The 8,446-nt window shown below is 55.1% G+C and overlaps 2 protein-coding genes across 2 annotated transcripts; one reads left to right on the top strand and one right to left on the bottom strand.

The window, feature by feature from the left end:
• Window positions 1-330: 330 nt before the first annotated feature.
• SOX8 (SRY-box transcription factor 8) lies at window positions 331-4,805 on the bottom strand. The gene is made up of 3 exons (XM_054161299.1): window positions 4,200-4,805; window positions 2,460-2,698; window positions 331-1,521 (listed from the first exon to the last, which is right to left on the bottom strand). Exons 1-3 carry the CDS (start codon window positions 4,640-4,642, stop codon window positions 785-787), a joined length of 1,419 nt encoding a protein of 472 aa, XP_054017274.1. The 5' UTR covers window positions 4,643-4,805; the 3' UTR covers window positions 331-784.
• Window positions 4,806-5,112: 307 nt separating this feature from the next.
• LOC128899969 (uncharacterized) lies at window positions 5,113-7,068 on the top strand. The gene is made up of 3 exons (XM_054180226.1): window positions 5,113-5,868; window positions 6,658-6,733; window positions 6,951-7,068. Exons 1-3 carry the CDS (start codon window positions 5,430-5,432, stop codon window positions 7,066-7,068), a joined length of 633 nt encoding a protein of 210 aa, XP_054036201.1. The 5' UTR covers window positions 5,113-5,429.
• Window positions 7,069-8,446: the final 1,378 nt, after the last annotated feature.

Below are 8,446 nucleotides of genomic sequence, written 5' to 3'. Positions count from 1 at the left end.
AAGAACAAAATGTGAATGACAGCCAAACCTTGCTCAGGAGAACTCCTGACTGAAACAGAACCAAAAGAAAAGGAGGGGATAAAAAAGAAAACAAACCCACACCAAAACAACAAAGACTTCAGACACTGACTCGGTTGGTCCCACCAGACTCGTTTTGCTCCCACAAGGTCATCACACACGGAGTCAGAGGAAGGGGGCTTTTTTATGGGGGGGGGAGGGGGTTCCTCCGTGTTGCTCCCAGTGAGTTCTTTGCCCTCAAGGTTGGTCCAGTTCCTCACATTGCAATAGACCCTGAAAAGTCTCAAAACAGCTCTTTTCTGGTTGTTGTTTCTTGCTTTCTTCCCCCTCCCTCCCCCTTCCCCATCCTTCCCTGCTCCGCTTTTGCACTTGTCAGCTTCCACGAGGAGTAAGTTCAGTCCTCACAGAGGAGTCGAACGGTCTTGTCCTTCATTTATTGGAAAGGAATTGCTTTTCCTTGACCTCATTCTCCTTTCTCATTTCCCTTTCCTCAATTACCTTTTAGTAGCAATTCTGCTTTGTCTTTTGTGTTTTGTTTTTAGTTCTCTTTTGTTTTAAAACTGTACTCATTAAAGAAGAATAAAAAATAGAGCTCTGTCCTTTCGGAGTTTCGAAGCAAAGGGGACACCGTCCAGCCGCAGCGAGCAGAGTTCCCAGTGGCTCAGGAGGCACTTTGGAAACTATCAGGGCACTCCACGCTCTTCCTCTTCCATTCCTTCATTAGTGCATATGTTGGGGAAGCCCTCAGGGGAGCTCCACACGTCCTTTAAGGCCTCGTCAGGGTCGTATAGACCGGCTGGTCCCAGTTAGCGGTGGGGCTGTGAGCCGGCGGGATGGACAAGCCGTTGAGGATGGGCGTCGCGTAGGGCCGGCGGGAGGAGTGGAAATAGGGATACTGGTAAATGCTGGAGGGGTAGCCGGGGTAGGGGTTGTAGTAGTTGGAGCTCTGCAGGTCCGTGTAGTCGCACTGGGAGCTGGAGAAGGAGGCGGCGGCCGTGGCGGTGGAGGCGGTAGTGGCGCAGGCCTGGGCGCTGTAGGAGCCGTAGTCGGAGTGCGGGGGGGAGCCGTGGGACTGGTCGCTGTAGTGGCTGGGGCTCAGCTGCTCCGTTTTGATGTGTGGCCTTTGCTGGGCAGAGTCGGCCGACGACGGCGAGGCCGAGGCAGGGCTCTTGTGAGTCCAGACCTGGTTGGTGCCGGCGGTGCCGGCGGCGGAGTGGGAGTAGGAGGTGCCGTAGGAGCCGGCGGCGGCGCCGGGGCCGTGCTCGGCCGGCATGGCGGCGTGGCCGTTGAGCGGCAGGTACTGGTCGAACTCGTGCACGTCGAAGGTCTCCATGTTGTTGATGACCTCGCTGCTCAGCTCCGAGATGTCCACGTTGCTGAAGTCGATGTTCTGGCGACCGCTTTCCACGAGGCGGCGGCCCTCGTGCTTCAGCTCCTGCTTGCTGCCGTGGTGGAGGTCGGTTTTGGGGGTGGTGGGTGGGGTGGGTGGCCCATGGGTCTGGCCTGGGGAGGAAAACAGAGCGAGACTTTAACAAGTGCCCACGAAACACCCAACTCCATCAAGGACAACTGAAAAATCCACCAACACTCACACATTTCACTCCCTTCTAATTGCTACAGAGGAAGAGGGATTTAAATCTACTTCCCCACGGCAGAAGCTGGCTGATGTCCCCCTGAAACCACACCTGGGACCACATCCTCAGCTGGAGCAGACCACCTGCATGGGTGATGCTTCACAACCAGGAGGAGATGAGGATGTTGCTGATCCATCAGGACCACTCTGGGACACCCTTTGCAGCACAAACTCCCCCTCTCCGGGGAAGCATAACTGGGGGGGTGATTCGGAGAGACCCTCTCAGCCTCTCCCCGCAGGCAGGCTGAAGCCATCGCTGCTCTCCCGGAGGCAGTGAGGCCGTGCCGGCAGCAGGGGCCGGGGCCGGGATCCCCAGCCAGGCTGGGGGAGAGAGCGCAGACATGTCTGAGGCTGCAGGACGTTCGCAATCCTCCTGGAATCTGTCAACACAAGCCCCGTGCCAACTCGCAGCGTCGCCCAGGAGTGGGGAGCTTCACGGGGAAGCTGCATCTCCAGGACCTGCTCCCCCAGGACAGGGCCGAGGGATTATTAACCCTGATTAGCTGGCAATTAATTCTCCCTGCTCCTGAGCAGCTGGGAAACAGGGATCCCAGCATTTGGGGACTTTCCCAGCGCACAGCTTGCTCTATAAACATTTAGCAAAGAAAGTTGTGGCCACGTTCACAACCTAGTGGCAAAACCACAGCTCTTGGGGCAACGACTCCTGCTTTTGGGTGGCCTCAGTCCCACCGATGTCCCATCTAGAGGGGACACATGCCCACCAGCGGGCTCACCTCCCAGAGGAGCACACGTGGAACTGGCAGGGCGGTCTGGGGCTTTTTTTTTTTGGCCCGTGGTGGCCCTTTACCTGCGTGATCTCCGTGGTGGTGCGAATCAGCCATGCCCCCCAGCCCGCTGTCTGCCTTGTAGATCTGGGTGCCGGCGTGGTGGCTGAGCTCTGCCCCCGAGTCGGAGTCGCTCTGCCCGGCTTTCACGCTCTTCCTCCTCCGGGGCTGGTATTTATAATCCGGGTGATCCTTTTTGTGCTGGACCCTGAGCCTCTCAGCTTCTTCCACAAAGGGACGTTTCTCGTTTTCACTTAACAAGCTGGATTTTGTTCATTTAAAAAGAAGGAAGGGGGGGGGGGGGATAAAAATAAATCCCAAATTAACATCTTTTCCTCGAAAGTTTTCAGTTCACTTTCAGACTCATTTCCCCACACACTGATCTGAGCAGCAAGGTAAGTAAGGGTCTTTTCCAACCAAAACAATTCTATGAAAACGAATTGGGCAAAAAAAAAGAAAGAACTGAACTGGATTGCAAAAATGTAGTAAAAAAAAAATCATTTATAGAGATGCAGAAGACACTGAGCACCATGGGCAATGAGAGCCAGGCAAAACAACATGCTCCTGCCCCCCTTCAAATGCCTCTGCCAAATATTATTCTGCTGTTTGTCCTACAAATGCCATCCCCTCACCAGGACAAACACCACTGACCGTTCCCAGCTTTGTCCAGTGCTTACAGGGATGGCAGCACTGATGGGATTATTCCCTTCAGAACTCTCCCCTGTCCTAGATCTCTCCTTGGAAAGTCTTGGAGAGTCTCAAAACAGCAGCAGGAGCACAACTGGCCCGGAGAGGCAGGAGAAGACACGAGTTTGGTGGAGCCAGACACGACTGAATGTACCACGCGGTAAAACATGGCTTGTGGCACAGCCTCGGAGAGCTGAGAGCACCCAGAGGCCACCCAGCACAAAAAAAGTGGTTCGCGTCAGCGGGCAGCTCTGAGCCCACAGATCAGAAGGGAAAGTAGAAAGTTGATTAAAATAGCTGCTAAAAGTCATCTTCTTTGGGTTTAGGGCTCGTTAAGCAACAAGCAAGGCAGCAGAGGGAGAAAAAGTTGGGGAAAGCCTTTGTAAAAGAAGCAATTAAAGAAAAATCTCAGCCTCCTGGGGATGGCGATGTGGGAAATGAAGAGAGGAAAGAGCCCAGGCTGCACAGCTCGGTGATGGAGCAGGGAAAACCCACGCGCGGGGAAGGACCCTGCACACGGGGAGTTTCTCAGGGCAGGGACCAGTGTGTCCTCCGCAGCCTGCACAGCCCGGGGCGGGGTATTTCTGCACGTCAGCTCCAAACGCTGCAAGCTTCCCCCGCGGCCAAAGAAATAAATCAGGATTAACAGAATAAATAAAAAATAAGCGGTGGGAGGCAGAATCCAGCCGCGCACCCCGGGGTAAAGCCCCCCCCGGCCGTCCTGGGCAGCCCGAGGGCGTCCCGCCGGTCCAGTCCCGCTAAAAGAGGGGTGGGGTGGGGGGGGATGTCTGTGTGCAGCTCAGTCCGGCGCGGAGACCCGCGGGGGGATGCGCGGAGCGGTGCCCCGCAGAAGGGGAGATGCGCTGAGCCCGGGTCCCGCGGAGGGGGAGATGTGCGGGGCTGTACCCTTCAGGGGGGTGACGCGCGGCCGAGCGCGGTGCCCTGCGGAGCCGTGGCCGCGGAGGACGATGCGCTGCCGGCAGCCGTGCGCTACTCCGCAGAAAGGGAGGTGCGCGGCCGCGGGAGCGGTAACCCCGCAGAACAGGAGATGCGCGGATGCGCAGCAGAGGACTCACCGCCAGAGCTTGCCCAGGGTCTTGCTGAGCTCGGCGTTGTGCAGATGCGGATACTGGTCGGCCAGCTTCCTGCGGGCGGCCTGCGCCCAGACCATGAAGGCGTTCATGGGCCGCTTGACGTGCGGCTTGGCCTTGAGCGATCCGTTGCCTCGGACGGGCATAGGCACCAGGCTCCAGTCGTAGCCCTTCAGCACCTGCGAGACGGCGTCGCGGATGCAGGCGGGAAAGCGCTCATCAACCTCGGCCGCGTCCACCTTAGAGCCCAACGGAGCGGCCCCGGGAGGACGCGGAGCGGCTGCGGGGGCGCAGCCCAGACCCTCGGAACCGGCGGGGGAAAGCGGCGAGTCGGAATCCGAGTCCACGTGGGACATGGAACTGGTGGTGCCGGTGGGGCTGCACGGAGCCTCCAGCGCTTTGTCGTGCTCCTCGGTCATGTTGAGCATTGGAGTGGCCGTGGAGGGGTGGGGGGTTAAAAAAAAAACGAGGCGAAGGGGCTAAGCCGCCCCAAAAGGGGCGAAGATGTGCCCGGAGTGAAGTAGCGGGGGGCTGCGCACCCCTCCGCGGGTGCTCGAAATGCAAGACAGAAAAAAATAAAAAAGATTGAAAAAGAATAATAAAACTTTAGAAAAATGAAAATTAAAAGGCACAAAGGCGCGGAGGAAAACAAAAAGGAAAATAACTTTAAAAATCAGCCGAAAAGTAGAAAACAACCAGAACCAGGCGCAGTCCTGCCGCCGTCCCGCTCCGCGCCCGCGCTGCAGGTCCGGTGCGAAACGCGGACCCTGGCAACAAGTGACTTTAATGGGGGAGCAGGAGGCCCCGCCTCCCAGCTTCCCATTGGTGGAAATGGATGTCTTATTTGCATGGCGGGCGGGGAATCGCCCTCCACCCGCCCACCGCGCTCCCGCCGCTCTGCCGGCTGGAGCCGCCGCTGCTGCCGCTGAGGGGTCCCGCTGCCCCGGGCCCTCTTTTGGGGTGTGTGGAGTTTCCCCCTCCCTGCTGCAGATTGTCCGGAAGACCTCCCTCCCACCAGCGGTGTTTTATAGCCCCGGTGTGTTTTATATTCCCGGTGCGGGGAGGGTCCCTTCCCTGGCTTGGCCGGTGGTACCGGAGAACGGGTACAGGGCACTTGCCAGGCTAGGCGGCGGGATGCTGAGCCCCTTCCCTAGCCCTATTCCAAGCCTTGTGGGATGAGGCAGGAGCGGTGAAGAGTTACGGGGTGCCACCGGGATGAGGCGGCAGCAGCCGTCACCTCTCCGGGGCTCCGGTGCGGCGGGAGCGGTTCGTGCCTTGGGTACGGCCGGTCATTTTTTTAGCTCCTTTTCCGAGCGGCTTTTTGGGCAGAAGCACCGGTGCGCTCCGGTTGTAGGAGAAGTTGGAGTTGGCCGTGTAACCCCTTCAGCCCTCCGACTGCCGAGCCCCGATGTTCCCGGTGCCGCCGTGCGCTCCCCGCTCTCTCCAACGGCTAAAGAACGGAGGAAAAGCAGCGGATTGATGGGAAGAACCAAAACGATCCTCTCCAGCCCCTTAGACCCGTCTCTCCCCGCAGCTTTCCCGTCTCTGGGCTCAGTCCCGGACACTCGGGAAGGCAGAGCCGGGGCTGCCCCGGCCGAGTCCTGCCCGGTGCCGGCGGCTTTGCAGCGTCCGGAGGAGGATGCGGCACCTCGGGGTGAGCTTTCGGGTTTGGGCTTGGGGGGGGTGGGGGTACCCGCAAAATCTCGGCTCCTTCAGCAAACACCCACTTCTAAAAGCTCTTCCTGCTTGCTGCCCCTCTCCAAGCTTTCCCTGGCTTCGCAGCGTCTCTTTGGAGCATTTGATTTTAATTACCGGCGGAATCCAGCCTTCTAATTGCGACTGGAAAGAAAAAAGCAACTCCCCAAATTCCAGTTTTAGCCGCTGCTTCCCCCCAACTCACAAAAAAATAGAAAAAAAAAAAAAAGAAAAAGAAAAAAGAAAGAAAAAAGAGAGAGAGTCAAGTACAAGATTTCCAAGGGAAAAAAATAAATCAATTAGGAATTGTGGGAGTGCTTCAAGTATTGCAGCACTTAAAAAGTAGCAGGCAAGGAAGGAGGGTGGGTGGGGATGAGAGCAGTTTGTTTAATTACTGCGATGAATAATCACCTTGGAATAAAGTGTTTGCTTTGAATTGATATTGAATTCGAATTCAAGCACGGTTTAAGTGCGCCTGAATCTCCCAACACCTTCGAAGTGAAAATGAAAATATTCCATTGAAGTGCCAAGCGGGATCGGGTTGGAGTTTAAAATTCTCTCGTTTCCTTATTAGTAGCTCCTCGAGATTTCAGCCGGCAGTTTGCAGAGTCACAAAGTGTGCTGCCTTTGGACAAAATTCCTGGAAATAAGATTTTAGAAAGCGTCTGTTTAAAAGAAAATTGTCTTGAAGGCTCCCGGTGTGTTTTCTCTGTTGATCTCGTCAAGAAGAGCTGAATTTTTCTTCCAGGGCCCGATCCAAAGCTTAAAGGAGTTGTGGAAGAGTTTCTGTTGCCCTGCTGGCTTTGCAGTGCTGTGGACGCTTGGCAAAATGTTGTTTTGTTCTGTTTTGGGTTTTCCTCACATGAGCAGAATATAATAAACACCATATAATAAACAGATTTCTGCCTTTGTGCCCTCTCAGATCTTTAAGTTACTTGCTGAAATTCTGTGAGTAAGGAAAATTGTGATGCATTCGGTTTAGAGGTGGCAATAATCACTGTTTTCAGTTCCTCTTTTCAAAGCCTCTCTCATACCGAGCAGCTTCTTGGAGCCTGGCTGCGTGGCCGAGGCTGGGGAGGGATCTGTGAGGTACTCGGAGCTTTGGGGTGAGCCCATGAAGGTAGGAAGCCCGAATTTTCTGATCCCTGCCTACAACTAAGCAGAAAAATCCTGCCCGAGGAGCCCCGCAGGACAGAAGGATTTGCAGACATTGGGTTTCTTCCCCCCTGCAGACGGCTCCCCGGCTCTGCCTCAGGCAGCGAGCTGCATTTCCCAGCTCACTGCTTCAATTCCTCTTTGTCCAATGCAGGTAAAAAGAGGACAACTTTCAGACTACTTCCTCTTACCCCAGGGGGCACAGGGAAGAGGTAGTGCTGGAAGGTAGTGTAGGGCTTAAAGTTTGGGTTTGTGATGTCTCTGAGTGTCAGTTCTCAGCCGAGCTGGGGAGCAGCATTGCCTCACAAACCCACCTGAGCTGGGCAAGGCTGCAAGAAGCTGAGATGACAATGGGAGGAGGGAGGGAGCTGGAGCACCTGGGAAGCTTCAACAGCTCCCATTTCCTGAGAAGTTCACTCACCCATGGAATGGAAAGAGAGATTATGCTGTGACAAGTGGGTTCAAGTGGTGATGTTTGTTTTATGTGGTCTCATGTTCAAATGTTGTGTGACAAAGTACCAGTGATGTTTGCACAGGGATGGGCAAGTGATGGAGCTGCAGGGCAGGTATTGCAGTGATCTCACAGGGTGCATCATCTAGACCTGGCCTAACACTTCTCTGTCTTGACCCAGCCTGCTGACATCTGAATTTCCAAGAAAAGAGTGCAGATCGGAGAGGGAAGAACCAAGGTTCCCATTGCCCAGTGGAGCTTTGAAGGCTGCACCAAGTGGGAGTCTGCAGAGAGAATCTGGTGGAAGAGAGCTGGCTGTTCCTGATTGAGTGGGCAGAGCAGAGGTTCTCCAGCTGCCTGACAGCAGCAGCAATGTTACTTCATTATTGTCAAAGTCTGAGACACAACTCCAGTTCCTGGCCAGTTCACACCAGCACTGTCAGGAGGTTGTAGCAAGGTGGGCATTGGTCTCTTCTCCCTAGTAATGAGTGATAAGGATGAGAGGAAATGCTTTCAAGATGCACCAAGGGAAGTTTAGGTTGGACATTAGAAGACATTTCTTCACTGAAAGGGTTTTCAACCACTGCCACAGGCTGCCCAGGGAGGTGGTTGAATTTCCATCTCCGGAGGTGTTTAGAAGATGCAGAGTTGTGGTGCTAAGGGACATGGTTTAGCATCAGCCCTGGCAGAGTTAGGTAATGGTTAGGCTCAACGATCCTAAGATCCTTTTCATCCAGGCGCTGCTGTGATTCTATGATGATCTTCAAGGTCTTTTCCAACCAAAACACCTCTATGATTCTATCAGGCACTAAATCAAAGGTCTATGTGCCTGGCTCCACCACGTTGTCATTTGTCACCCTCAGAATCCCCTTAGGATGGAGGTGGCTTCACCTCCCTTCTTGACTCCTCTCTGCCACCCCTGTTAGTTATG

Source organism: Dryobates pubescens, chromosome 4 (genome assembly GCF_014839835.1).
Source record: "Dryobates pubescens isolate bDryPub1 chromosome 4, bDryPub1.pri, whole genome shotgun sequence".
NCBI lineage: Eukaryota > Metazoa > Chordata > Aves > Piciformes > Picidae > Dryobates > Dryobates pubescens.
The sequence above is the reverse complement of the archived record's forward strand: the minus strand, read 5'-3'. Positions and strand labels throughout refer to the sequence as shown.

What these genes read in the sequence shown, in the direction of transcription:
- SOX8 (XM_054161299.1), bottom strand. Translation starts at nt 4,642, where the DNA reads ATGCTCAACATGACCGAGGAGCACGACAAAGCGCTGGAGGCTCCGTGC. An exon ending in ACCCTGGGCAAGCTCTGGCG is followed by an intron (nt 2,699 to 4,199) that starts GTGAGTCCTCTG and finishes AACAAAATCCAG; the next exon opens with CTTGTTAAGTGAAAACGAGA. An exon ending in CCACCACGGAGATCACGCAG is followed by an intron (nt 1,522 to 2,459) that starts GTAAAGGGCCAC and finishes TTTCCTCCCCAG; the next exon opens with GCCAGACCCATGGGCCACCC.
- LOC128899969 (XM_054180226.1), top strand. Translation starts at nt 5,430, where the DNA reads ATGAGGCGGCAGCAGCCGTCACCTCTCCGGGGCTCCGGTGCGGCGGGA. An exon ending in GGAGGATGCGGCACCTCGGG is followed by an intron (nt 5,869 to 6,657) that starts GTGAGCTTTCGG and finishes TTTTTCTTCCAG; the next exon opens with GGCCCGATCCAAAGCTTAAA. An exon ending in TGCAGTGCTGTGGACGCTTG is followed by an intron (nt 6,734 to 6,950) that starts GCAAAATGTTGT and finishes CATACCGAGCAG; the next exon opens with CTTCTTGGAGCCTGGCTGCG.